We start from the raw sequence: 26692 nt of genomic DNA on the forward strand, positions 1-26692 counted from the left end.
GATGTCGGTTCTCTGTCACGAAGCTGCAGGGCCTCCAAATATGGGTGGAAAAAGTGGAGACAAAAGAAGAGAAAAGTAAACAGAACTAGCACGAAACGATAGTGCATGATGGCAGAATATTATTGCTAAGATGTAAGACGTAAAGTATTCTGTCGTTTGTTTGCTTGATCATGTGTTAAACACATCAAAATGCATAGTAGGATTATAATACAAGTGAATACTGGGACAAGCATTGGTACCGAAAAGGTAGCAAGGCGAATCAGTGATGAATTAGTGTGGTCTGCACTTCTTTCTTCCTTGATTGGGTGAAAGGAGTTAAAAGTAATTGGATGAGGGAACCATGAGGAGTGCCCTGCATAATTTCAAGAAAACGGCGTTTTAAATGGCGTCACAGCTGATACTGAACAAATGTGAATGTCTGTGTGTGTGGTGATCATATATGTGTGGTGATTGAGGTGTCTATAAACAACAAAGCAAAAACAGCTGTAGATTTCATTTTATTTGTCTTGGTGAAGGCCATCTTAGGTCACATGATCCTGTGGGTGGAGCTGAGCAGGTATATGTAGTAGATGAAGTCAAAGTTAGGTGTAGTTAACAATGGTTCTTCCACGGATGTTCTGTTTCTCTGTGATCATCATTCTCTTATGCAAAGGTGAGGAAGACTGACATTTATTTGAATTACTGCACATTTTTCTTATTACCTAGCTTAAACAAAGAATGGGCAGAGTAAAACAATAATCACAAAAACAAAAGCAGACTTTATCACTTATCAGCCCAACTGGCATCATACTAGTAAGTTGCTGCAAGATGGGAAAGGTGATCAAAATGGTTCTAAATAAAATGAAAATGCAATGTCAACAGGAGTGGGTCACAAAAGAAAATATCACCTAGATCAGGGGTCTGCAACCCTTAAGACCCAAAGAGCCATTTGGACCTGGTTTCCACGCAAAAGAAAACACTGGGAGCCGCAAATACGTCTAAAATGAAGATAACACTGCATATACAGTGGGGCAAAAAAGTATTTAGTCAGCCACCGATTGTGCAAGTTCCCCCACTTAAAATGATGACAGAGGTCAGTAATTTGCACCAGAGGTACACTTCAACTGTGAGAGACAGAATGTGAAAAAAAAATCCATGAATTCACATGGTAGGATTTGTAAAGAATTTATTCGTAAATCAGGGTGGAAAATAAGTATTTGGTCACCTCAAACAAGGAAAATCTCTGGCTCTCACAGACCTGTAACGTCTTCTGTAAGAAGCTTTTCTGTCCCCCACTCGTTACTTGTATGAATGGCACCTGTTTGAACTCATCATCTGTATAAAAGACACCTGTCCACAGCCTCAAACAGTCAGACTCCAAACTCCGCCATGGCCAAGACCAAAGAGCTTTCGAAGGACACCAGGAAAAGTATTGTAGACCTGCACCAGACTGGGAAGAGTGAATCTACAATAGGCAAGCAGCTTGGTGTGAAAAAATCAACTGTGGGAGCAATCATCAGAAAATGGAAGACATACAAGACCACTGATAATCTCCCTCGATCTGGGGCTCCACGCAAGATCTCATCCCGTGGGGTCAAAATGATCATGAGAACGGTGAGCAAAGATCCCAGAACCACACGGGGGGACCTGGTGAATGACCTGCAGAGAGCTGGGACCACAATAACAAAGGTCACCATCAGTAACACACTACAACGGCAGGGAATCAAATCCCGCAGTGCCAGACGTGTTCCGCTGCTGAAGCCAGTGCATGTCCAGGCCCGTCTGAAGTTTGCCAGAGAGCACATGGATGATACAGCAGAGGATTGGGAGAATGTCATGTGGTCAGATGAAACCAAAGTAGAACTTTTTGGTATAAACTCAACTCGTCGTGTTCGGAGGAAGAAGAATACTGACTTGCATCCCAAGAACACCATACCTACTGTGAAGCATGGGGGTGGAAACATCATGCTATGGGGCTGTTTTTCTGCCAAGGGGACAGGACGACTGATCCGTGTTAAGGACAGAATGAATGGGGCCATGTATCGTGAGATTTTGAGCCAAAACCTCCTTCCATCAGTGAGAACTTTGAAGATGAAACGAGGCTGGGTCTTCCAACATGACAATGATCCAAAACACATCGCCCGGGCAACAAAGGAGTGGCTCCGTAAGAAGCATTTGAAAGTCCTGGAGTGGCCTAGCCAGTCTCCAGACCTCAACCCCATAGAAAATCTGTGGCGGGAGTTGAAAGTCCGTGTTGCTCGGCGACAGCCCCAAAACATCACTGCTCTCGAGAAGATCTGCATGGAGGAATGGGCCAAAATACCAGCTACTGTGTGTGCAAACCTGGTAAGGACCTATAGTAAACGTTTGACCTCTGTTATTGCCAACAAAGGTTATGTTACAAAGTATTGAGTTGTATTTTTGTTATTGACCAAATACTTATTTTCCACCCTGATTTACAAATAAATTCTTTACAAATCCTACCATGTGGATTCATGGATTTTTTTTTCACATTCTGTCTCTCACAGTTGAAGTGTACCTCTGGTGCAAATTACTGACCTCTGTCATCATTTTAAGTGGGGGAACTTGCACAATCGGTGGCTGACTAAATACTTTTTTGCCCCACTGTATTGTTTTTTTACCTTTATGCTTTGTGTGAATAACTAAAGTGTGTTGCTTATTAAATCCATGAAGTGCTAATGAGAAAATTACATTTTATTTATGTAATTAACACATTTTGAACTCTTAAAGAAATATAACAAAAGGAAAGACACCCAGCTGAACTAAAATGATCCATGTAGCAAACAAAAACTGTTGTGAGCCGCCACCCTTATATCGCCTTTGGGCTTTTGGAGCCTTGACCTGACTTTTAAAAAATAATTGGAAAAAAAGCACTATGCTGCTAAAAGATGAAAAATAGATATTTGCAAAATTCTGCCTAAATATGTATTTTACCTGGTTAATGTGTGTGGCGGGGGGGCTGCAGCGCCGCTGCATGGGAGTCGGACGCACCTGAGCGGCACCCGCAATCACGCCTCGCCACCTTAAAGTCTGTGCTCTCTCTGCTGTTGTGTTGGTGTGTGTCGGGCAGTGAGCTGAAAAGCTACAGCCGACTGTATGCGTACAACAACCGTGTGTGAAAAGTGGTCAATAAAGAGATGCTGAAAAGCACCAGGTCTGCAGTGGTATGTTTTCAATGGAACTTCTGCTCCTGAACCTCTGCGCACAGCGTCTGCAACGAAGTCACTTTCATCTTTACGCAGGACTGTAAGCTGTCGTCTATGAGGCGTGAGTGGTGTTTGTTTTTAACATGGTTCACGGTGGAGCTGCTGACGTAATGTGGATCTGAAGATCCATAATTGGCCTACCTGGGGTTGAAAGTCTCGATAAATGCATGGCGTTTCGGCAGGTATACTGGCTTCCGCAAGTGTGACGCTTATTTTGAGCGAAATACAATTTTATTTTTATATTTCAATATCACAATAATCTTCCAATTTAGAACTACAAGTTAAAAAAAAGAACTAAACACAAATAAAATACACTTCAGCTAAATACTTCTAATTTATTTAGAGCCAAAAGTAAAAACGTGTATATGGTGGATTTTTCACCATAATTTGGTCTTTCATCAATACAGGTTTTGAAAGAAGTTTACAACATATGTTGTACAGTCCCGATCAAAAGTTTAAGACCACTTAAAAAATAGCTAAAAATCATATTTTGCATAATTGGATCTTAATAAGGTTCCAAGTAGAGCTTCAACATGCAACAAGAAGAAATGGGAATGAGACAAAATATTTTTTTGAGCATGCAATTTATTGAAAAGAATGCGTGAACTGAGACAGGCTGTTTTACAGCTCATCAAAAGTTTAAGATCACATGCCTTTAAAACGCTAAATCTGTGCAGAAATGTGGATTCATAGCCTGTTTCTGTTTAAGGGTTGTTTTCAAAAAATTGCATGCTTAAATTTTTTTTGTCTCACTCTCATTTCTTGTTGTTGCATTTTGAAGCTCTGCTTGGAATCTTATTTAGATACAATCATGCAAATATGATTTTTTTGCCATTTTTCACGCGATCTTAAACGTTTGATCGGGACTGTATGTATGTGCAGTATGCTGTTTTCACTTGTGGCACCAATTGAGTTTGTCAGTATTACAAGCATGCCAAGCCTTAATGAAATTATTTTGCCTTAATCTAAAAAAAACCAAAAACAAATGAAAATATCAAAACGTACTTGCTTACTTATTTTGCATACTAGTTAATGTTTTAAAGCCATAAATTATGCATGTTAGGTTGATAGATTTTATAGTAACACCAACATCCACCTCCAGGCTGGAGAAAACAACCTCCAACCACAGCCTTTAGAATAGTTTCTTCTCTTACATAAAATTTCTATGAATCCCAGTGTGTATTTCCAAGAATGTGTGAATCATTTGAGCTTTTATCAAACATCGGCACACAGACCGACTTATTTGACTTGTTGCTTTATCTTTTGTTACTATTGTTATTTCAGTGGTCATTGGGGGGAAGGTCAGATCTGGGTGCATCAGGCTGTGGGTGAAACCAACAAACTATAGCCAGCATAATCAACAATGGCCCTCCAACGGTTCCTGTGCTTTTTCTCTGTGATGATCAATCTTTTTGGCAAAGGTGAGAGAAAAGTTTAAGTTGTATTTGCATTGTTAAACATTTTTCTTATGACATAGTTTACATGAAATGTGAACTATGTCATAAGAAAAATGTAGTTAAACTTTTAAAATCTGTAGTTAAACTTTTCACATGAAATGTGAAAAGTTTAACTACAGATGTTAAAGAGTTTTATACTCTAAAAAATATATTTCTGGATACTATGAAATGTATCCTGCCTGTACATTTCTGTAAGATAGGATAGATAATTTTTTGACATTTTTAAGTTCTGCTCTTGTCACCTCTATTTCATTATCTAATTTCTCTTTTAAATTTGTAAGTAATAGTAGTTAATGATACTAATTAAGTAAGTACTAATTACTTACATAATTTTTTTTTTTAAAGTGAAGTAATTTCACATTAGTTGGGTTTAAATAGAATTTCAGTAGTAATGACGTGCAATACCACTGGTTTGATATATCGGTCTTTGTGTTCCAATTTTCAGATGTTCATTCACAGCATCCTGGTAAGCATCCAAGAACAATTTTGCACGATTCCCCATTTCAGATGTGCTGTAAATACAGTTAACAAACATTACTGTAACTCATTTGTTTCAGCAAGAAAACAATTTTGGCTGGGTCTTTTATTTTATTTTTATTTAAACCCACACCTGTTGTTGTCTGAGCTACATATGTGCCAAGATGGCAACTAAAACAATGAAAAGCTTTTTTTGAGTAGTTGCTGCTTCCCTTCATAATCTTTTGAAATTTACAGTGTAAATGGTATTAGTAATTTACAGTTCCAGGCTGATCATCGTATTCACTATTGAACTTTTGTGTCTTCTTCTGTCAGCATGTGGCAGAGCTAATAAAAATGGCAGGATCGTAGGAGGTGAAGATGAAGTCCCTGGAAGTTGGCCCTGGCAGGCATCTTTAGCCAATGCTGGCTTTTTTTTCCTGTGGAGGGTCCCTAATCACCGACCAGTGGGTGCTGACAGCTGCTCACTTCATTACTCCAAATGCAGTTACTGTGACACTTGAAAACATCATCTGCCATCCCGACTACAATGCTTTAACATATGAGAATGACATGTGCCTCCTGCAGGTGTCGACTCCTGTGAATTTCACAGACTACATTCAGCCAGTCTGCTTAGCCTCAGCAGGCAGCACTTTCTACAATGGCACCAGCAGCTGGGTCACTGGCTTTGGTGACCTATCAAGTAATTTATAAAATATATATTTTTCTTTTATATTAGTGATACATGTAAAAATGCTCTTTCTTTTAAAATTTCTCAATTAGGTGGTGGTTCCACCCCAGAGACTCTGCAGGAGGTGAATGTACCAATAGTGGGAAACAATGAGTGCAATTGTGACTTACAAAACTTGGTTGCAATAACAGATAACCTGATCTGTGCTGGATTGAAAAAGGATTCATGTCAGGTGACTACCACTTTGTGCTTATTTGTAATGTAAAGCCTAATTGACTGCATTGAGTATCAGCTTTCAACCACTCACTGTTTTTCTGTAGTGTTTATGATTATTAACATTATAGCCCTTTTCCATTAGCAGTTACTTGACTCAGCTCAGTTTTCAGGGTTTTCATTAGGTGGTAGTACCTGGTGCCAGGTACTTTTTTTGTACCTACTCAGCCAGTATTCCAAGCGGGGGAAATCGATACGTAAATGTGATGTCAACAGACTGCATGTCACTGATAGGCCAGTCAGTGGTGTAGGTCGATGAGTCATGAGAGGGACTCCTTAACAGTAATGAAAACCGCCGTTTTTGAAAGAGAAAGAGAAAAAGCTAAACAGAAACCAGTACCATGGTCCCTGAGTCTGACAAAATGCCATAGACTGAGCAGCAGGTATACCATCGCCTCAAAGTAGTGGTAATAATAACAATAATAATAATAATAATGGATTGCATTTATATTGCGCTTTTCGAGACCCTCAAAGCGCTTTACAATTCCACTATTCATTCACACACTGGTGGAAGCAGCTACAGTTGTAGCCACAGCAGGCTGACTGGCAGAAGCGAGGCTACCATATCGCGCCATCGGCCCCTCTGGCCAACACCAGTAGGCGATAGGTGAAGTCTCTTGCCCAAGGGCACAATGACCGAGACAAACAGAGCAGAGGATCAAACTGCCAACCTTCCAGTTGCAAGATGAGCTTCCCATACTCCATTGTTGTGTTTTGGTTGTTTTTTGGCCGTGATGTATACAAATGATGTCACTGGACTTTTGGCCCCATTGCTATAATGACCCAATGCACAATCAACTGTACGACAAAATGACCAAAACTGAGTAGAGTCGAGTCCACACTGAGCACGAGTGAAAATGAGGCCTTTATTTGTTCAAGTTCATTTATTCATACATCATTTCACTTAGATTTATTTCAAGTTTTGTGATACTCTGTCAGTGACTAAAAACGATTTAATCATGTGAAGGTGAGAGTGTTGGATGATACTATAACTAATCAGTACAAGTTATGTGTGTCTGATTGACGGTTAACACGAACAGCTCCAGAACCATTTTATGCATTTAGTAGAAATTAAGTTCCATGAGATGTTCAACTGATCTAAGTCTGTTTTAAGAACTTACACATTTTTTACAGGAATACTCGGGGGTACCACTTGTGACAAAAAATAATATAGGTATCTAGATCCAGAGTGGAGTTCTGAGTTTTGGTGATGGCTGCACCCTACCTAGTAGAACAGGAGTCTACGCTCGTGTGTCCCAGTACCAAAACTGGATCAGTGCCACCGTGACCGGAACACCACCAGGCTTTCCCATACGGAAAAGAAATAGTAAAAACTTATATGTGATTACTCATGAAAGTGGCCACTTTCATGAGTAAATCATATAAGGCTTACATGATTTACTCATGAAAGTGGCCACTTTCACATTACTTTCATACATTGTTTTAGTAAGAATCCAAAACATACAAGTTTCATTATATAATTTTTCAAGGGATCTTATATCTGTTTTCACACTTATATGCTTTTCATACAAGTTTCACACAAGACAGATACAAACTTTATAAGATTTATATATATCTTTTCCATATGGGCTGTTACCTACACCTCCCCGGGCTTTGACTATGACTTATTCTTCACCTGCCCCACATCAATCTCAACCACTGCTCCTACCTGCAAAGAAAAGCGTCTGGACTTATTTAAGTTGCTTGAAGACATTTCACCTCTCATCTGAGAAGCTTCTTCAGTTCTAAGGTCAAATGGTGGAGAGTCCCAGATATAGGGCTTTGGAGTTGACGTCACGCCGCAATGCATTATGGGAGCGCAGCGCCATTTTCGGGGTCTACGAATCAAACCAAACACACTGTGTTGGAACGACGACTACAAGAAAGATGCTTAAAAGCAGCTCAAAAGAGAATGAACTGTATAGAGACCGATTTCATTCAGAGGCAAAGTGGCGGTACTTGCAGAAAATAGCGTGCATTGGAAATGTGGACCCGTATGAAATACGGCCGTGGAGTAGAAACCCTGAAGACCAACCGCTATTGATGTAGCCTGACATATTTTCGTACCTTATTTGTGGAATCAGCGCGTACAAGTCGTCATTCAAACAAAGGTAAGTCAGCTCGAGTACTGCGAGTGAAATGCGTTTGATTTCCCTGCAAACATTCAGATTAGTGCAGCATAAATTCATTCATGAGAGGAAATTACAGTGAGAAGATGTGGAGGCTGTTAGGTGGATAACATAGTGAGTTCAGTGCATTGTTGTGACATTCTCCTGAAGGACTGTTATTCTTTATGGTTAAAGAAATTGCAGTAATTTATTAATGTTTATTATAAATCCTAATTAAACATCTTGCTTCCATGTTTGTATCTTGTGTCACTAAAAATACAGTTTATTTTAATTTTATATATTGATCAATGACCTGCAGAATCTCCTTATCATATTAAGGGATTCATAATTGTCACTTTATGCTTTCTCCATCTCTAAAGTGATGACATCCTTGCATTACCGGTACATACTTTAGGTTCATTTTCTGCAGGCAGATTTACACTATAACATGCAGCGTTCTATAGATGGACACATAAAGAAATGAAAAATTACATGTATGTGCTAACTTTCTAAACACTTTGTTACATTTATGATAAAGTAGATAAAACACATTTGTCGGCCTTGGCTCATAGTTCTTGTCTTTAAATGAACGTTGTCTGTGTGTGTTTCAGGTCCTGCACTCTCAAAGACTGAATGAACCAGCATTGCAGCCATGGGTCACTGTGAGCATCACAGGGAAGGTTGAAGCCGCCCACTGCACCTGTATGGCCGGAGTCGCAGAGACCTGCACCCACGTCACTGCTCTTCTGTTTAATGTAGAAGCAACAGTGTTGATCCGTGGCACAAGGACTGTTACAGATGAACCTGCATACTGGGTTTTGCTGGGTAATATGACCAAGATACAGCCAGAGGTTGGCCATAAGATAGACTTCTCCTCTTCAGCTGCCCAAAAAAAGGCTCTTGATCAAAACATAAACAGACCATCTGTAGTGACAGGGAAAAGGAGCCGTCCTCAAAACAGAAAAATCCCACCTGCTACTTTGGAGGAGTTGTCACTGCTATTGGATACTTTGCTGGAACACAGTAAAGCTGTGGGTTGTGGGAATGACCCATAATGTTTTATCTAGGGGTCTACATTTATGCCTGTAGTACACTGCCGTGTAAATAATTTGCATTTACTGAATATATACTGAGTACCACTGTTCAAAAGTTGAATAAAGAAACAAACTAATTTTTGCCTCTTTTTTTATTAAAACCACCTTATAGAACATCACATCAGTTACAGTGTAGAATCCATGTCATTTATAGTTTACAAATGACAAAATGTTTACACAAAATCATGAGTGTTTACATGATATCACCCACTACTAACATTACTTTATTTACTGTATCTTTTGAAAAAATACAGCAATTTTAACAGCACAAGACTTAAGAACATTTAACAGGAGCAGGTTTCATTTTTCCCTGGTTTTATTATCACACTGTTCACCAAACGCAGCAAACCTTCACCATCTTATCCAGAAGGGTCACCTCTTCACCCTCACATGGAAGAAGTAATCTGATTGGCATGGTGGTATGTTTGAAGCAGGTCCCTTGTGTAGCGCTGGAACTCAGTCACGATGTGTTTCATCTATTTCATAGGCTGGTTTGCTGCAATAATGCCAAATAATTAGCATCTCTATAGATAGAAGGTAGTTCTGCAAAATCACTCAGTAGGATGTTTGTTCTAATTTGCTATGAGCTCAGAGCGCATAGAAAATAATACTAATAAGCTATAAAGAGTGATATGAACATATTTAGAACTTACCGGAATGAAAATGTCTGGAGCACCAACAGATATTTGGAGATGGAAGAGAACTGCACGTCAGCTCTTCTCACAGCTGCTATCCAGGCTGGACGCCTTCGTTTGGTAACATCAATACACGAGCTGCCTCATGTTGCTTCCAGGTTGGGAAAGAATGAAAAGATAAACCATTTTCAACCTTATTCTCTTGCCGGTCGTGTGATCGAACATTGCAGCCGACCACACAGCAAATACGAACCATGGCTGTTGTGTGTGCCTTCGCTCCCTTTTCACTTGCGCTAGACCCCCAAAATGGCGGATCGGGCCAAAATCCTTTCCACGCCCACCCCCGTGACATCACGCTCCAAAGCCCTATAAACCTAGTGGGAGTATCCCCCCACAGAGGGACAAAAGGACCCCCTGATGATCCCCTAATCGCCTGAGCCAAGGTGTGAAACTGGGTGTGGGTGCCAATCAGCCAGGGTTTCGGGTGCGCTCATTGTGAAACCTGGCCCCACCTTATCATGCAAATTCCTGAGGTCAGATGGCCCAGGATGTGAGTGGGATACTCCCACTAGGTTTAAATCTGGGACTCCCCATCATTTGACCTTAGAACTGAAGAAGCTTCTCGGATGAGAGGTGAAACATCTTCAAGCAACTTAAAGAAGTCCAGACGCTTTTCTTTGCAAGCTCCTATGACTACGATAACCTGGATGACTGAGAACCTTCACAGACATTACATTCTGTTCAGGGCCAGCTGTGGACGAATGAAGCCTCAATACATCTACTCTTTAAATGGGTGTAACATTTCAAACATACATCATATTATTTGTTTTTCCTTTTGCAGAATGGCAATGCATTCGAGATTATTTTTCTCAGAAATTCTATTCATGACATCACACAAGAATAGACAAATTAGTTTGCATCAAAGTGGTTATATAATGTAACATCAAATATTTAGACTAAATCCAAGCCCATTTCTTAAGTCCTGAAAAAACACGTCATAACAACAGTCGTATGTTACAGTAAGTCCTTCCTTTTGACAGAAGAAATACCGTAATTGTCGCGCTATAAACCGCTAATTTTTGCACAAGCTTTGAACCCTGCGGCTTTTAGTCAGGTGCGGCTTTTCTATGGATTGTAAATGATTTTTGTCATATCGTAAGACGATTTGTTTTGTTTGTTCCGCTGTTGTACGGCACTACGTTGCCTGGCGGAAGGGCATGTGATCAGACACACAGTATTGGGGTTCAAGAGTAGTATGTTGGTCACATGTCCATCCGCCAGGCAACATAGTGCCGTACAAGTAGCGCGAAAAACAAACTTCAAAGTAGCGCTACACCTTCAGCAGGAGGCGTGGATGATGAGCGGCCATAAACTTGCGAAAAGCAAGTTATGCTCAACTCCACCGGTGGAATCTGACAGCGTGGAAAAGTGTGAAAACATCCACGATCACCAACGGATTTTGAAGGGCTGGACTGCTGCATGATGGAGAGGAGGACACCGCCACGGCCCTTCTGAAGGTGTTCGACTCTGACACTGACAACGAGGATTTCTTTGGTTTTGAAAGTGACAACGAAGGAGAGAAGCGGAGAGTGGATGACGAAGCCACCCTGAGCCTGTTCGTATCCGACACTGGAGAAGAGGACTTTGGTGGTTTTAGTGCGCAGGAAGATGGTGGTGAATGACTTGACTTTTCTTCTTGTTAAAGCCGTGTCACTGCACCTGAGCCTAAAAGGTAGTCTGAATCTATTTTTCTGGTGTGCTGTAGGTTATTTTTATGTACTACATTTGTTATCCATTTATGAAGCACGGTACATACGTACTTGTAATTACCGCTACTTGTACATATACCTAAAAAGTTATGCAAATATGTACCCATAACTTGTTTTTCAAAATATTAATAAAAGGGATGTGTCTCCAAACAGCCATCTCTTTCCTGACAATTCCCTTTGTGCATATTCTCTTACATATGATAAGTCAACATTGAAACACCTGCAGCTTTTAGTCAGGTGCGGCTAATGTATGTACAAAACAGGATTTTCCCCTGATTTTAGCTTGTGCGGCTAATATTCAGGTGCGCTTTGTAGTCCGGGAAATACGGTAGTTCACTTTATTGAGCATGTATCTACAATATGCAGCTTTTCAAATGAGAAAATGAAAATGAAATAATCATACCTAAAAATAATCAAAGTATTGAATGATGTCATAATTAAAACATTACCTTGGTTTTATAGTTTAGTTAATGTTTTATCTCCATAGATTTTCCATGTCATGACATAGATACGGTCTCATATTCACACCTGCTGGTTGAAGGAAGTGTTTCTCAGGAAAATAATCTGGGTAATTATTTCATTCATGTTCACTCATCCATTCATCTTTTGAATATGAACTTTGTTCTCGTGTAAACGCATTGTTATTTATTGTATAATGCTTTGGTGCCACTGGGTTTTAGCATGTCTCAATGTCTCACACCTTATTCATGCCTTTAAACAGCTGGGTGATTTTATCTGATCTCCCACAGGAAGAGTCTTTTGTCTCTTCAACACTGTGAGAGGTAACAAGAGTGTGTGAACTTTTCTTTGGGGGAGGACTAAATGTGTGAAAACAGCACTGTACTGCTTTTTGTTTCTGTAGAAGGCATTTAAACTCAGGACTTTGCTGGGTTCAGGAGAGACTCTGCTAGTCATTCTTCCCGCAATGGCTCCTCTCACCAAGCTTGGATTTTTGTTCTTTTTTGATTAAAGGAGGTTAGCTTCCACTCACCGTTTGTCTGCAGGCTTTATTAAATGGAAACTTCCACAACAGCACCAAGCCCAACTTGTTTGACCTGGTTCCTTGTCTTTTGTTGCTTATGTAGGTCCAGTGGTCAGTGAGGGCAAGGACAAGTGTGGAGGCATGATCTCGTGGGTGGAGCTCACCAGGATTTCCATATTTAATACTTGAAGTCAAATTAAAACCGGTGTACTTAACAATGTCTCTCCAACAGTTTGTGTGCTGTTTCTCTGTGATCGTCGTTCTCTTGTGCAAAGGTGAGAAATTGATTTTATTTGCAGTACTACACTATTTTCTTATGGGCTATAGAAGAGCGAAAGATTAATACAGAGATACAAAACATTAAACATTAGTCACATTTTTTCTGCCAGGTTACTATTAAAGGGCTCACTTGGCATATTCCCTGTAAGGACAGGAAAGTCACATTGTGTTATTTTATATAGACATTTCCAACTTATTCATCAATAAACTGGCAAGTATGTGTTTAGCACGTGTTCGGCAGAGCTGAATTCAGTAACCTAATAAAAACCAGTGTTTATAAGGGAAGAGACGATACTGGCACAAGTACAAATGACAAAATCTTTGATTTGATTGCTGTTGAATAAATAAATAAAATTGAATTGTTAGCAGACAAACGATATTAGAAATTGAATTTTTAAATTACATGGGCAATATCATAAGATGTAATATAACATAATATAGTATAATATAATATATTTAATTTGCTATTGGAAAAAACACTTTTAAATTTCCTGAAAGGACAGTTTTAGTTTTTAAATCACTCACTTTTCCTAAAATTCTGTGAGCAGGTCCAATTTCAATTTTTACATATTTGTTTCCTCTCTCTCTGACACGTGCTGACAAAAGCAAATCGTGATGTGCAATACACTGTTTTAACTAGTTATCGCTGTTTCAATTTTCAGATGCTGATTCACAGCAGCCTGGTAAGCATCCAAGAACAATTTTACACATTCTGCAAGCTTCAGGTTTCAACATGATTATTTCCTCCTCTCAGCTGCAGACAATAGACGATACTCCTCCCATTTGTTTCAGCAACAAAGGAGTGCTCGGAGTCTTTTTCATTTGACATTAATCCTACAGTCTACACCCTTGGATAGACGTTTTGTTAAGTTAAATATTAAATGCCAAAGTTATGAAACTATAAACAATGACTAAACATATTGGTTTTACAGCAAGGACAGGATACGATGCCAACATATTTTAGGATTGAATGTCTTGTTATGTCTCCCTCCCCTCACTCTCACCCACTCGTGGCATATGGCCGTCCTTCCCCTAGCCTGGTTCTGTCGGAGGTTTCTTCCTGTTACTGTAGGGTCTTTATCCTTACAATACAAAGCAACCTGAGGCAACTGTTGTTGAGATTTGACTTTGAAAATTTTAATTTGGAGAGGACCGAATATCTGTAATATACTGACCAAGTCACAGCTTTGATTGAAGTTACCAAACAGAGCAAATATATTTGTCTAACCCTACTACATGAGTTAAGACATGATCATTTTTACACCACCAATAAAATGTTGCATATTGTATTGCATTTTAAATTACAACTGGCTCTCTCTGAAAATCTGAAGAATACTGCAGGAAGTCTACCTAAAATATAGTATTATTAAGCCCTGTTTGCAAAAAAACAAGAATCTTCACAAATATCAGCACCAAACTGAATAAAAAGCTGCAGTCTGGGGAGGTTTGAAAGTTGACTTACAGTCAGTGGAGTTTTTTGTACAATCAGCATGTTTTAAGAATCTTTGCATCTTTCTTAGTAAAGGCGCTTGCAGGCAGACACAATCAAAAACAACATGACAGATAAATTGCCAAACATTACGCCTAAAACAATAAGGAATGCTCTTTGCTTTACCAGTAAGTGGTTTTTATTGTGGCTTATCAGCGTACTCACCATTTAACTTGCATCCATTTTTATTTATCAGCATGCGGCATGACTGCAAAACATAGCAGAATTGTAGGAGGTCAAGATGCACCCCCAGGAAGTTGGCCCTGGCAGGCAGCTTTATCCATTTTTGGCAGTTTTTCCTGTGGAGGGTCCCTCATCACCGACCAGTGGGTGTTGACGGCCGCTCACTGCATTTCATTGTAAGTCACCATTGTAAGTTTCCATTTTTAGTAATAATAATGTTCCTGCATGGTGTTGCAGGAGTTAGCACTGTTTCCTGACTTCAAAAAGTTCTGGGGGTTTTTTTAGACTTGTGATTTGTAAGAAAATGGATAATTTTGCACTTGTCTGGTTATCATGTGGTCCCTTTTTTTAAGCTATTTTTTTGGTTCTAATGACTGATGGCTAATACTAACATGAATAAAAGGCCTTGAAGAAACTGTTGCTGTTGCTTTGATTTGACTCTATATAAATAGCACATTAAATCACAGCCAGATGAGAAACTTTCCATCAACTGGAATATATATATATATATATATATATATATATATATATATATATATATATATATATATATATATATATATATATATATATATATATATATATTACTGCATTTGTTACTATGGTGACTGTTATAATGGTCAACATAAGATGCTATGAAAATAACTATATATTTTTTTCCGTTTTTTTCCGTTTTGTCAAGACTTGAACTCTCCTTCACAAAGGTCCATCTGGGTCGCCACAGCCAGTCAGGTTTAAACCCAAATGAGGTGACACAGACACTTGAAAACATTGTTTGCCATCCCAACTACAACCCTTTAACAATTGAGAACGACATATGCCTCCTGAAGCTGTCGGCTCCAGTGAATTTCACAGACTACATTCAACCCATCTGTTTAGCCTCTGAAAACAGCACTTTCTACAGTGGGACCAGCAGCTGGGTCACTGGTTTTGGTAGTACGGCAAGTAAGTTACAAAAAATTTAGTTTATTTTACTTTACTTACTTTATCAAGGTTCAAAAAGAATAGTGAATAGTATGATGTACAGTTTGGAGATGGTGGCTCTAACAAGAAGACATGAAGCTGAGCTAAAGATGTCTAAGGAGCTTGTAAAGAAAAGCATCTGGACTCCTTTAAGTGGCTTGAAGACGTTTCAACTCTCATCCGAAAAGCTTCTTCAGTTCTAGAGTCCCAAATTTAAGTCCTGTGGCAGTGTCCCCCCAAGAGGGACAATGGACCCCCTAATGATCCTCTATCTAATCACATGAGCCAAGGGGGGACACTCTTGAGGGGTTACTCCCACAAGGCTTAAATCTGGGACTCTCAATCATTTGACCTTAGAACTGAAGAAGCTTCTCGAATGAGAGGTGAAACCTCTTCAAGCAACTTAAAGAAGTCCAGACGCTTGTCTCCACGTTCCTTAGACTATGATGACCTGGATGACTGAGAACCTTCATAGACATACTGAGCTAAAGATGTTTTGATTTTCATTCATGAGACCATCAGAGGGACAGCTCAGGTTGAGCGGTTTGGAGACATAGTTAGACATATGGTTTATACAGTGGAGAAGAGGTGCACAAGAGGGAACATGGTGGACAAAGGGTATTGAATATATGGAGCTGCCATGCAGGAGAGAAAAGAGCAAGACCACAAAAGAGCTTCATGGGTGTAGAGGAGGACATAGCAGGAAAGAATGCTAAGAATAGCATGAGACTGAGGCAGATGATCCACAGTGGAGGGAGAAGAAGATGGTGCTGGCTTCTTTAATAAAAGCTCTTGCATTTGAATTTTTTCCAATTAGGTGATGGTTCACTTTCCAACATCCTGCAGGAGGTGAATGTACCAATAGTGGGAAGCAACGAGTGCAAATGCTACTATCAAGACTTCAGTGAGATCACAGAGAACATGATCTGTGCTGGGTTAAAAGCTGGAGGGAAGGATTCATGTCAGGTAACACCCACTGTTTGTTTACAAGATAGAGTGGGATGTTAATAAAACAAATGCTGCTAGTTACTTTTTAAGGAAGTAATGCATCATGTTACTTCATTAATTCATGTAGAAATCATTTGTTACACTACTTGTTACATTACTGCACCATGGCCTCTTACTCAGACATGCAAATAATCTGTTTCATGTTGACACGATCCATACTTCACCAGGATTGATCTTACTGAGACAAGTCAGGACCTCTACAGGACGCCTATCTGTCTTAACTTTTATCAATTTCTTTTTACAGAGAGACTCCGGGGGACCACTTATGACAAAGAAAGAATCAGTCTGGGTCCAAAGTGGAGTTGTGAGCTTTGGTTATGGCTGTGCTGAGCCTATGAGACCTGGGATCTACACTCGTGTGTCCCAGTACCAGAAATGGATCAGCGACACCATCACCGGCAAATCACCAGGCTTTGTTACCTTCACCTCGCCAGGCACTGATAGTGATTTAGACTTCACTTGTCCGATAGATGACAGTGTGTTTGACAGTGGTGAAAACCTGATCCACTTCACTCACTTCACCTCTCTCTGTGTTCTTGTTGTGTTGCTCCAAGTGTTTGTTGGAAGTGATGGAATTTAACTCATCACATTTACTCAAGTTCAGCATTGAAGCTTGAAATAATTTTTCTTTATGAAACTTTATAACCTAGAGGTGAAGGCTACACTTTTTATTCCAATAGATTTATGGGGGAGCTTCAGTTTCAACTTACCCAATTTAGGATTTGAGTATTTGAGAATACACAATCTAAAATTTTTATAAATGAAGCACTAGGTATGAAAGTAATGGGAAATACTAAAAAAAAAGTTGAGTCAGTGAGCATATTAGACATTATAACACAGAATAACTTTTTATCTGAAAATGTAACATGTTTACTTATCTCTACTGTCTAAAATATGGTGAATTGCTTTACTTTGTCTTACTTCATTTTAATCATTTAAGATTAAAAAGATTGTTCACAAGGTTAATGATCCCATACCACAAGTAATCATTTTTCCAGTATGCATACAACATGTGAACTAGGGTCCCAGCTTCCTCCTGACATTTCCAGCAGGTGTCATTGTCAGCAAACTTCAACCTGACTAGCTTACTGGGAGTCCAGTAATTTCTGTGAAGCAACTTGTATTGGATAAGCTGAGACTGTGCTTCATGTGAGCAAACACACCACGATTAAACCAGCTTCCTCCAACTATCCTCTAAAATCTGAATTCCCAGATCCTTCTCCCAGCACTGCCTCAGTCCTATGGGTTCAAATTGTGGTCATAAATATTTTGTACTTGTCAATCAGTTTTATACTTGCACATCAGGATTTATATGTTTAAAAATAATTTTTGACCCTTTTATTTCATTGGTCAATGTCATGTCAATCACAAATTTAACTATCCAATCAGAGAATTGATGGGTTTGGCTGTCGGAGGGGTGCTTTTGAACTGCAGGTTCTTGAAGGGTAATAGAGTTTGAAGCTGGAGGATCTCTATATAAATATCCCATAGAAGCTAGGTCCCCTAACTTTCAGTAGCTGCTGAAAGGATAAAGTTGTGGTATATCAATGGTTAGAAATACCATTATTACTTTAGGATTAGTTTAACACAAAGTCAGGGCTGACCTGGGAGTAGGGCTGGGACAATGTGTCGACGTAATCGATTACGTCAACGCGTAAAATATGTCGACGTAAAAACATTAGTCAGGCAGTCGCAGTTGACTTAAACCACTCCACCCGAACAGTTCTACAATAAGGGGATATTTTAACCGAAAACAAAGCAAATCAGTCATTTGCCGGCTTTGTGAGGTGGACATGGCCTATCATAAAAGCACGACGGCTATGCACCAGCACCTCAAACGATGACATCCAGGAGCAGCTTCTGAAAAAGACAAACCACCATAAGTTTTCAATTTTTTTACTAACGCTGGTTTTTACCCTTTAATTCATCCAGACACCCCCCCCCCCCCCCCCCCCCCCCCCAATCCACGTAGACATACACTCACTCATAGACAGAGATAAACACCCAACCTCCGTAAATGCAAAAATCATTTAAGATGCTTAGCAGTAACATGTAGCAGCTGCTGTTTAGTTGGTTTTTATTTCTGGCCCATGCTGGCAAAACGAGTCGGAATGCGTGCAGGCGCATTCCGACTCGTTTTGATCATCCCTTATCAAAATCGGAGAAAGACAAAAATGTGAGACAGCGAATTGGCCACAGGAAAAATGTTAACAAGGATAATACACCACCTGCTAAACGGTGATGGTGATTATCATTAATCTCTTACTGTTATGCTATGAAGGCACATGGCATAACAGTGAGGCACATACATGGTATAGATAGATAGATAGTAGGGTGCAATGATACACAAAATTCACGGTTCGGTTCAGTTCGATATTTTGGTGTCACGGTTCGATATTTTTTCGATACAAAAAAATGTTCATGCCTTTTTAATTTGTCATTTATTAAAAGTATAAATATATATTTTAACTCAAAGGTACAGTTTTTAAATTTAATGTTGCTGAAACAACAAAATAATAAAAAAAAATAAATCTATCTGATCGAGAAATCACTCATCTTTGGAAAAGAGAGTTTATTACAGAGAAATGGCTCTTTCCAAAATAAAAGCTACACTATACGCTTTTGACGTCTGGAGGACTACTGTCAGAGAAGAAGTACACTATGCACCCCCCAGGAGGTGGCTGTACTTACCGAGAGCGTCTTATCTATGATTTTAAAAGACATGAGACCACTTGCTGTGGTTGAAGGTGAGGAATTCAAAGAAATGCTGACCACTTTCCAACCAGGTTACACTCTGCCGTCTAGGCGTCATTTTGCAAGCATGATAGAGAGAAAGTATGAAACTTCTGTGGAGAAACTAAGGAATTAACTAAAAAAGGCCACATCCAAAATCTCCCTTACCACTGATGCTTGGACAAGTCTGGTCACAGAGTCCTATTTAGGGGTAACTTGTCATTTCATTAATGACAATTGGGATCTTCTCTCCTTCAATTTAGCAACACTGCCAGTTGAAGAGCGCCACACTGCAGAAAACCTTGCCTCCTGGGTGGAGAAGGTGGCAGAAAAATTCCACATTTCCTTGCATAATGTCCTTGCCATTGTGCATGATAATGCAAGTAACATAGTTTCAGCTCTTCACATCCTGAAAGAGAAGTTTGGAGTGGTGTCCTATCGGTTTGCCGGGCATACACTTCAACTGGTTGTAAATTATGCACTGAAAGACCCCAAGATTGATAAGGCACTATCAGCTGCACGGGGCCTTGTAAAGCACATCAGGAAAAGTGAGCCAGCTAGCACCAAACTTAAGCAGAAGCAAAAACAGATGGGTACAGCTGAGCATAAACTAATCCAGGATGTCACTGTCAGATGGAACAGTTCATACTACATGATTGAACGTCTGTTGGAACAGAGAAGGCCAGTGGTTGCGACGCTTTCAGATCCAGAAGTCACACAGCGTGGGAAACAGTACCTAGATCTGAAAAAATGATCAGTGGATTCTTCTGGATGAATTGAAGGAGGTGCTCAAGCCTTATGAGCAAGCCACTAATGTTCTCAGTGAGAGGTCTGCTGAAAGGTCTCCTGAAATCCACCCAAAACAAATAATTTGATTCTGCTGCAGTGAACTCTTTCCAGAACTGTGCAGAAGAGGAAATCTTGTATAGGTCGCAGCCAGAAGTATCTGCATTTCAAGCAGGTTGGAAAAATGTGTCACTCATTGCTGCTGCCCTCGATCCACGTTTTCGTAAACTGAAATTCCTTTCTCCAGAAGATGCTCTGAAACTGCAAGCAAGAATACAGAGGGAGGCACTTGCTCTCAAAAGGGAGCAGAGATCACAGTTAGAGCAGGAACATGTGGGACAGGAAGCCTCAGCAAGTCCCCCAACAAAGAAGAGATCTGTGTTGGACACTATTGGGTACAGATTCTGAGGAGGAAGATTTTAATGAAAACACTGACCAGGTTGGGGATGGAGAAAATGAGGCAGTGAGGAAAGAAGTATTGTTGTATTTTGGGGAAGCCCCTATTCCAAGGGATAATGACCCCCTTACATGATGGAAGAATAATGCAACAAGATTCCCCACACTAGCTACTTTAGCCAAATCATATCTGGCTGTACCTGCCACATCAACACCATCTGAAAGGCTTTTTTCAGTTGCTGGAAACATTGTCACCAAAAAAAAGGGCAAGCCTGACTGCTGAGCATGTAGAAATGCTAACATTCCTCCACTCCAATGCATAACTACTTCATGTGATGAACGTGATTGAACACACACACAAAAATAGAAGAGAAGGCAGCAAAATGGATATTTTGTTAACGAAGAGCACTTTTTTTGCAGAGAGCAAAGTGAATGTTACATTTTATTTGTTCAAAGACGCCATTGTTGCTGTTTATATTTTATTAATTTTTTGCTATGATTTCCTTTATTCATATTTGTTTTCCACAACATTTAATTTTTTGTTAAAAACAGAAGATTGTACTGCAATTTTACTGTGGATTTTATTTTTATTAAATCTCCAATGCATAACTACTACAATCCATAACTACTTCATGTAATTAACATGATTGATGATTGAACTCAAACACACACACAGAAATGTGAGAAACGGGAACAAAATGGATTTTGTTTTGTGAATGAAGAGCACTTTTTTGCAGATATCAAAGTGAATGTTACATTTTGTTTGTTTAAAGACACCATTGTTGCTATTTATTTTAAATGTTTTGTTAACTTTTCCTCAATTTTATATATGTTTGCATATTTCATTTCTTGTTAAATGCTATCTCTTATATAAGATTGTACGACTACTACAACTTTATTTTAGTAAAGTGAAAGTAAATGTGAAATTGCTATACAAGTCAAATAATGGGGAAATAATTGATAATCGAATCAAATCGAAATCGAATCTGATTGAAAAATTAATCGTTAGATTAATCGATGCATCGAAAAATTAATCGCTAGATTCATCGATTAGGAAAATAATCATTTTGCCCAGCCCTACCCGGGAGCATTGCTGTGAGTCACAGTGCACAGCATAAAGTCCTTTCACATCGGACGCAGCATGTGCTGCTAATGCTAACTAAAAGCCAAGGATCCAGAATTTGTTGCGCTGGCTGCTGAGCTCTGTGGGTTTTTGCAGCAGCTCTACCTGTACTAGATGCACCTGCTCCTTGTCCATCTCTGACTTTATGTCCTCTACAAGAGTTTCTGGTTTTTTTTGCTGGTTCTTCAAATGCTCAATAAAAACATGTATGCTAATTCATAAAGAAGAAAGCTTTGTAAGTATCCCCACTAGTGAAGACTGTCATTTCTACGCACAAATTATTTTTACACACACAAATCTTTTTTACACACACGCAAATTCCTTTTACACATACAAATCCTGATTTACAAGTACAAAATATTTATGACCACAATATGAGCCCATACAGCCCCTCCAAATTGGGAGAGTGTGCCTCTCTGAAGATCCCATAGAATACCATGAGCTGCAAACACCTGAATACTAGATGAAGGATCTGGGTTATTAACCTCCATATAAACCTCCAAATTTCCCTTGGATCCAGAATAAATTCTTGTTTGATTGGTTGCCGCTATAAAAATGATGGTCTTACCAAAAATAAATTATTTATTCTCAATGATCCCAACTAAACCACCACAAGATTGGTTCAGATCTCTAGATTCATATATGTCCAAATTCCTTTGGAAAAATAAACCCCCACGTATAAGCTTAAAAACACTACAAAAGACCAAGGATGAAGGAGGACTAGAACTGCCTAACTTTCAGCACTACTTCTTAGCTAACAGGCTTCAGTTTATCTCAGGATGGCTAAAACATACCCTCTTAGATGAACCTTGGCTAGATGTAGAACAAGCACTTTGCAACAATCTAGAGATCTCAGACCTACCATTTATCAGCTCAAACATCCAACGACATGAATGCTTTAAAAGCATCAACATCAGCTCTTCTCTGACAGCATGGTGGGAGTTTCTAAAATTGACGGCGTCTTCATTAATCCCATGCAAACGTACACCTATCTGGAACAACCCTGACATATTACAAAACAATAATATGATAAACTTTTCAGATTGGAGTGGTAAAGGAATCAAATATTTAGAACATATACTAGAAGGAACAGAATTTATCTCATTTGACGGACTAGTTACACAATATGGGATCAACAAGAAAAGATTTTTAGAATATCAACAAATTAAATCCATAGTAAAAAATAAATTTAAACCCGGTCAAGTTGAACTACAAACACCACCAAGTGTGGTTCAATTTCTTACTCTTAAAACCCCCAAATTACTATCCAAAATATACAGAATGCTTTCTAAAACAGATGAATCAATATCACTTCCTATTGCAAAATGGGAAGCGGATTTATCAGTTAACTTAGACCTAAACTTCTGGTCTCAGATTTGCTTAAAAACCTTTCATCTAATTAGAAATCCCAGTCTTCAATTAATTCAATACAAAATATTACATAGAGTGCACTATACAGGTCATCGGATGTTCAAGATGGGCTTTACGTCTACCAACAACTGCTCACACTGCCAAACCAATTCACCGGACAATTATATCCACGCTCTTTGGTTCTGTCCACCAGTTCAGAAGTTTTGGCGCGAGATATGTGAAGACTTATCGAAGTGTCTGAAATGTAACATTCCAACTTCCCCCTTAGTGTGTTTGTTGGGTAGCTTAGATAATGTCACTTCAGAAAAGAATATCGCCCATATGGTTTTCACTGCCCTATGCACAGCCAAGAAAACAGTCCTCATGAACTGGAAAAATAAAAATAATCTTAATTCTAACCAATATAGAAATTATCTATTAGATTACATTAGTCTTGATACAGCCTCTGCCACCACGTCAGATCAACTGCTCTGGGCTCCTTTGATCAGCTCCATCACCTAGTGGGGGTGGGGGGTCATAGTTTGGTCCCGCCTTCACTGTTGTGATTGGTGTGGGGGTAGGGACAGGCTTAGGGCGTCGGGGGGTTCCCCGGAGGCATCTTCCTTGGGGGGCTCAACCCGGGGTAGCTGTTATGTCCGGTTAGGGGCTCTGTTGGCTCTCAGGTGACTGTTTCCTTGCGGCTGCGTGCAGCGGGGCTAGGGGAGGGTCTGTGCTGACGGACGTGGGTTACTGACCTGGTAGCCTGGCTGCCCCTGGGTGGGTCCGGGATGGGCGTGAGGTTCTGGGGGCGCTCTGTCTCTGGGCTGGGGCCCGGGCCGGGCCTCGGGGGCTTGGGTCCTGGTTGGTGTGTTGCCGGGGTTGTGGGCGGGTGGGTGCATGGGGGCCCAGCCCTGGAGCAGGCGAGCCACCTGGGGGGCTCTTCAACTGGTGGGGGAGATTATCACATCTTGCAGGAGCTTTCCTCTCTTCAGGAACTCTCTGCAGGAGGGGGAGATACAGGAGAGGTGGAGGAAGATCTCAGCCTGGGTGTTTATTGTCTTATGTAGTCTGGAAGATGAGTGGATGGTGGGGTGGGTGCAGTTTTCTCTGTGGTGGGGTTGGGTGGACTGTCCCGGGCTCTGTGGGGCTGGGAGGCGCTGCTGCACTGGGCCCCGGTCTGGATGGGCCTGGGCCCCCTTTCCCTGGCGGGTCGCGGAGTATGGGGGTGCCTACTGGGGTCAGCGGGGGAGCTGGCCCCAGGGAGGGGTCACTTGTCCCTCCCTTCCTTCCCTCCCCATCTCCAGCTGCCTCCCTCTTCCCGCTCCACCACAACCACCCACACATGCAGGACCTTGGGGTAGGGGTATGTCACCAGGGTGAAGAGGAGGCTATCCCCCCCTCTGTCCCCTTCTGGCTGCCTCTGCCTCAATTTTATCCCACAACTTAGACATTCACATTACTCACACTCTCATTACACATACATATAGGATCTTGGGGGTGGGCACGATACACGGAATCCAAAGTACTATCAGGGTGTACACCCCACCCCTGGCGTCGTTGCCCACCTCTCAATTTTAAATACACGTAGACATTGAGGGCTAGCAGGAGGGACCATACGCTTACCTGCTGCTCTCTGGCAGGTAGCTCCATGCCCCCCTGGGTTTTAAATGCACCTTAGAACACACATGTATCAACACTACAATGAGCGGGTGGAGGGAGGTTTGGAGTCTTCTCTCACCCCCATTCTCTGCGGCCTGCTGGAGCGGGGGGGCTAGGAGGAGGAGTTGGCCGTCCGACTGCGGTCTGGAGTGTGGGGCCTCCCTGCTGCTGCGGAGTCGGGGCGGTCTGCCTCCTCCCACCGCAGGGAAAAGGGTAACACCACCTGGGTCTGGGTGCAGTTCCCCCCTCCAGGGGCAAGGGTACCTAGAACCGGTTTGTAGAGTACGCTTGGGGAGTGTGATCGTGTGTACAGCGTCTCTTTATGTCTGTCTCCACGTTAGTTGAGTGTGGAGTAAGTGCATATGAGAGCATGAGGGTGGGAATGGATGTTTGTATCTGTGTGTGCCTGTATGTCTGTGTCTATATGTCAGGTTGGGTGTCAGGCGCCACCTCTCTGGGGACATCTCAGGCCCTCCAAGGTTTGGAGGCCTATCTCCCCCTACCACCACTTCCCCTGCCAGTGGCGGACTCCCTCAGACATCGGTGCGTTGGTGGTTCTTTGTGTCCGGGGATGGGCGTCCAGGTACACACCGGCTCACTCCTTGGCGGCTGCTTATCGGGGCCTGGAGCCTGGGGCTCGCTCGGGCCACTTCGGAGGTGGGGTGCCCCCGGCCTCTCGGCCTGGGGCTCGGTCACTCAGGCACGGCTGGCTGCCGGTGGAGCTCACGGGCGCGTCACTGCAACTCCCCCTGGCTTCTGCTCCGCGGCTGCTGAGTGAGCCCTCATCTGGGACTCTCCCAACCCGTTCTCACTCCCAAAGCGTAACATTTTACGCTAGGTGACAAATCGTCACCATATTACGTTTTCGGCTACCCACCACGTTCCTAAATGACGACCTCGGAAAAAGAGGAAATATGAGAACCGTCTGGACTGAACCTACACATGTTCGCTCTTTTTCTTCAAATCGCTTAGAAACACGCTATTTAACATCATTAAAGTCCTGGTTAAGGTCAGGAATAAGGTTATGGTCAGGGCTAGGGATAAGGTTAGGTTTAGGGCTGGAATACAGGTCTGGAACGTCTACTACCGCGGGAGCGTCATTGCACTGGATTCCAGCCATAACCCGCCGCGTACCATAAGAACGCCGAAGGTCTCCTTTCGCGTTCCTCATGAACGCCGCGGGACGTGACAAAACGTCCACATGTTACGCCTCGGGAGTGAGAACGCTCTGGACTCTCCTCAGCTCTTTCTGGGACAGTGGTGCGGCTGCCCCTCTGTTGGTCTTCCTTGGTCTCTTGTGTTCTGGGGGCCTCTGGATGTCTGGAGTTTTGATCTCCTCCATACCTGCTTCATGCCCTGGAGGACGGGGCTGTGGCCCCCCCCCACACCCTCTAGCAGATCATTACATGAAGGAACCTTTTAAAAAAAAAACAAGCGCACACATGCTCACAGGTGTACACACGGGTGATCACACCCACAAACTACACCCTTTTTGGCTCCTCCCTCAAAGCACACTGTGTTCTGTTGATCTTATGTGCTGCACGATAATGTTTAATATTTAGTATTTACTGTCATATTCCCATATATCATTGTGATGTTGTTTATTCTAGTACTCTTGTTCTCTTCTGCTTGTTTTATTTTTTCTTTCTCAGCAGGTGATCCAGGTGATTGATATATGCTTTTTTTTTTTCTGCTCATTCTGTTGGTTTTTGTCTTTTGCCCTTCTCCCCCGTCCCTCTTCTCAGCTGTTTCTCTTTCCCTCTTTCTTTCTCCCCTTCTTTCCCCCAGTCAAGTCTGTCCCGTATTCAGTAAGTGAAAATAAAATAAACAATAAAAGGTGAATCAAATGGACCATTACGGCAAGGCTGGGATGGTCAATTTGGTAAAGTAAATCCGTTGGGCATCTTTCTTTGCCTTTAGACAACAATTCTGATGGCAAAAGAGCCAAACGGGACAGGCAAAAAAAAAAAAAAATAAAAATAAAAAATTCTTGTTTGATTTCCGCAAATGGTTTCATGCCACTCTGCCCAAATAAATCACCCACCCGCTTGA

The 26692-nt window shown here is 41.2% G+C and overlaps 1 protein-coding gene across 1 annotated transcript; it reads left to right on the forward strand.

Annotated features, from left to right (window-relative positions):
- Window positions 1-5692: 5692 nt before the first annotated feature.
- On the forward strand, window positions 5693-17461 carry LOC309703096 (serine protease 27-like; the record flags this gene model as incomplete). Its single annotated transcript, XM_082527798.1, has 8 exons — window positions 5693-5822; window positions 5903-5971; window positions 12863-12946; window positions 13613-13633; window positions 14636-14798; window positions 15305-15567; window positions 16403-16551; window positions 16838-17461. 8 exons carry the CDS (start codon window positions 5693-5695, stop codon window positions 17171-17173), a joined length of 1215 nt encoding a protein of 404 aa, XP_082383924.1. The 3' UTR covers window positions 17174-17461.
- Between the last annotated feature and the right edge of the window lie 9231 nt (window positions 17462-26692).

This window comes from Aulonocara stuartgranti (assembly GCF_965226115.1).
Source record: "Aulonocara stuartgranti genome assembly, chromosome: 3".
Taxonomy (NCBI): Eukaryota; Metazoa; Chordata; class Actinopteri; order Cichliformes; family Cichlidae; genus Aulonocara; species Aulonocara stuartgranti.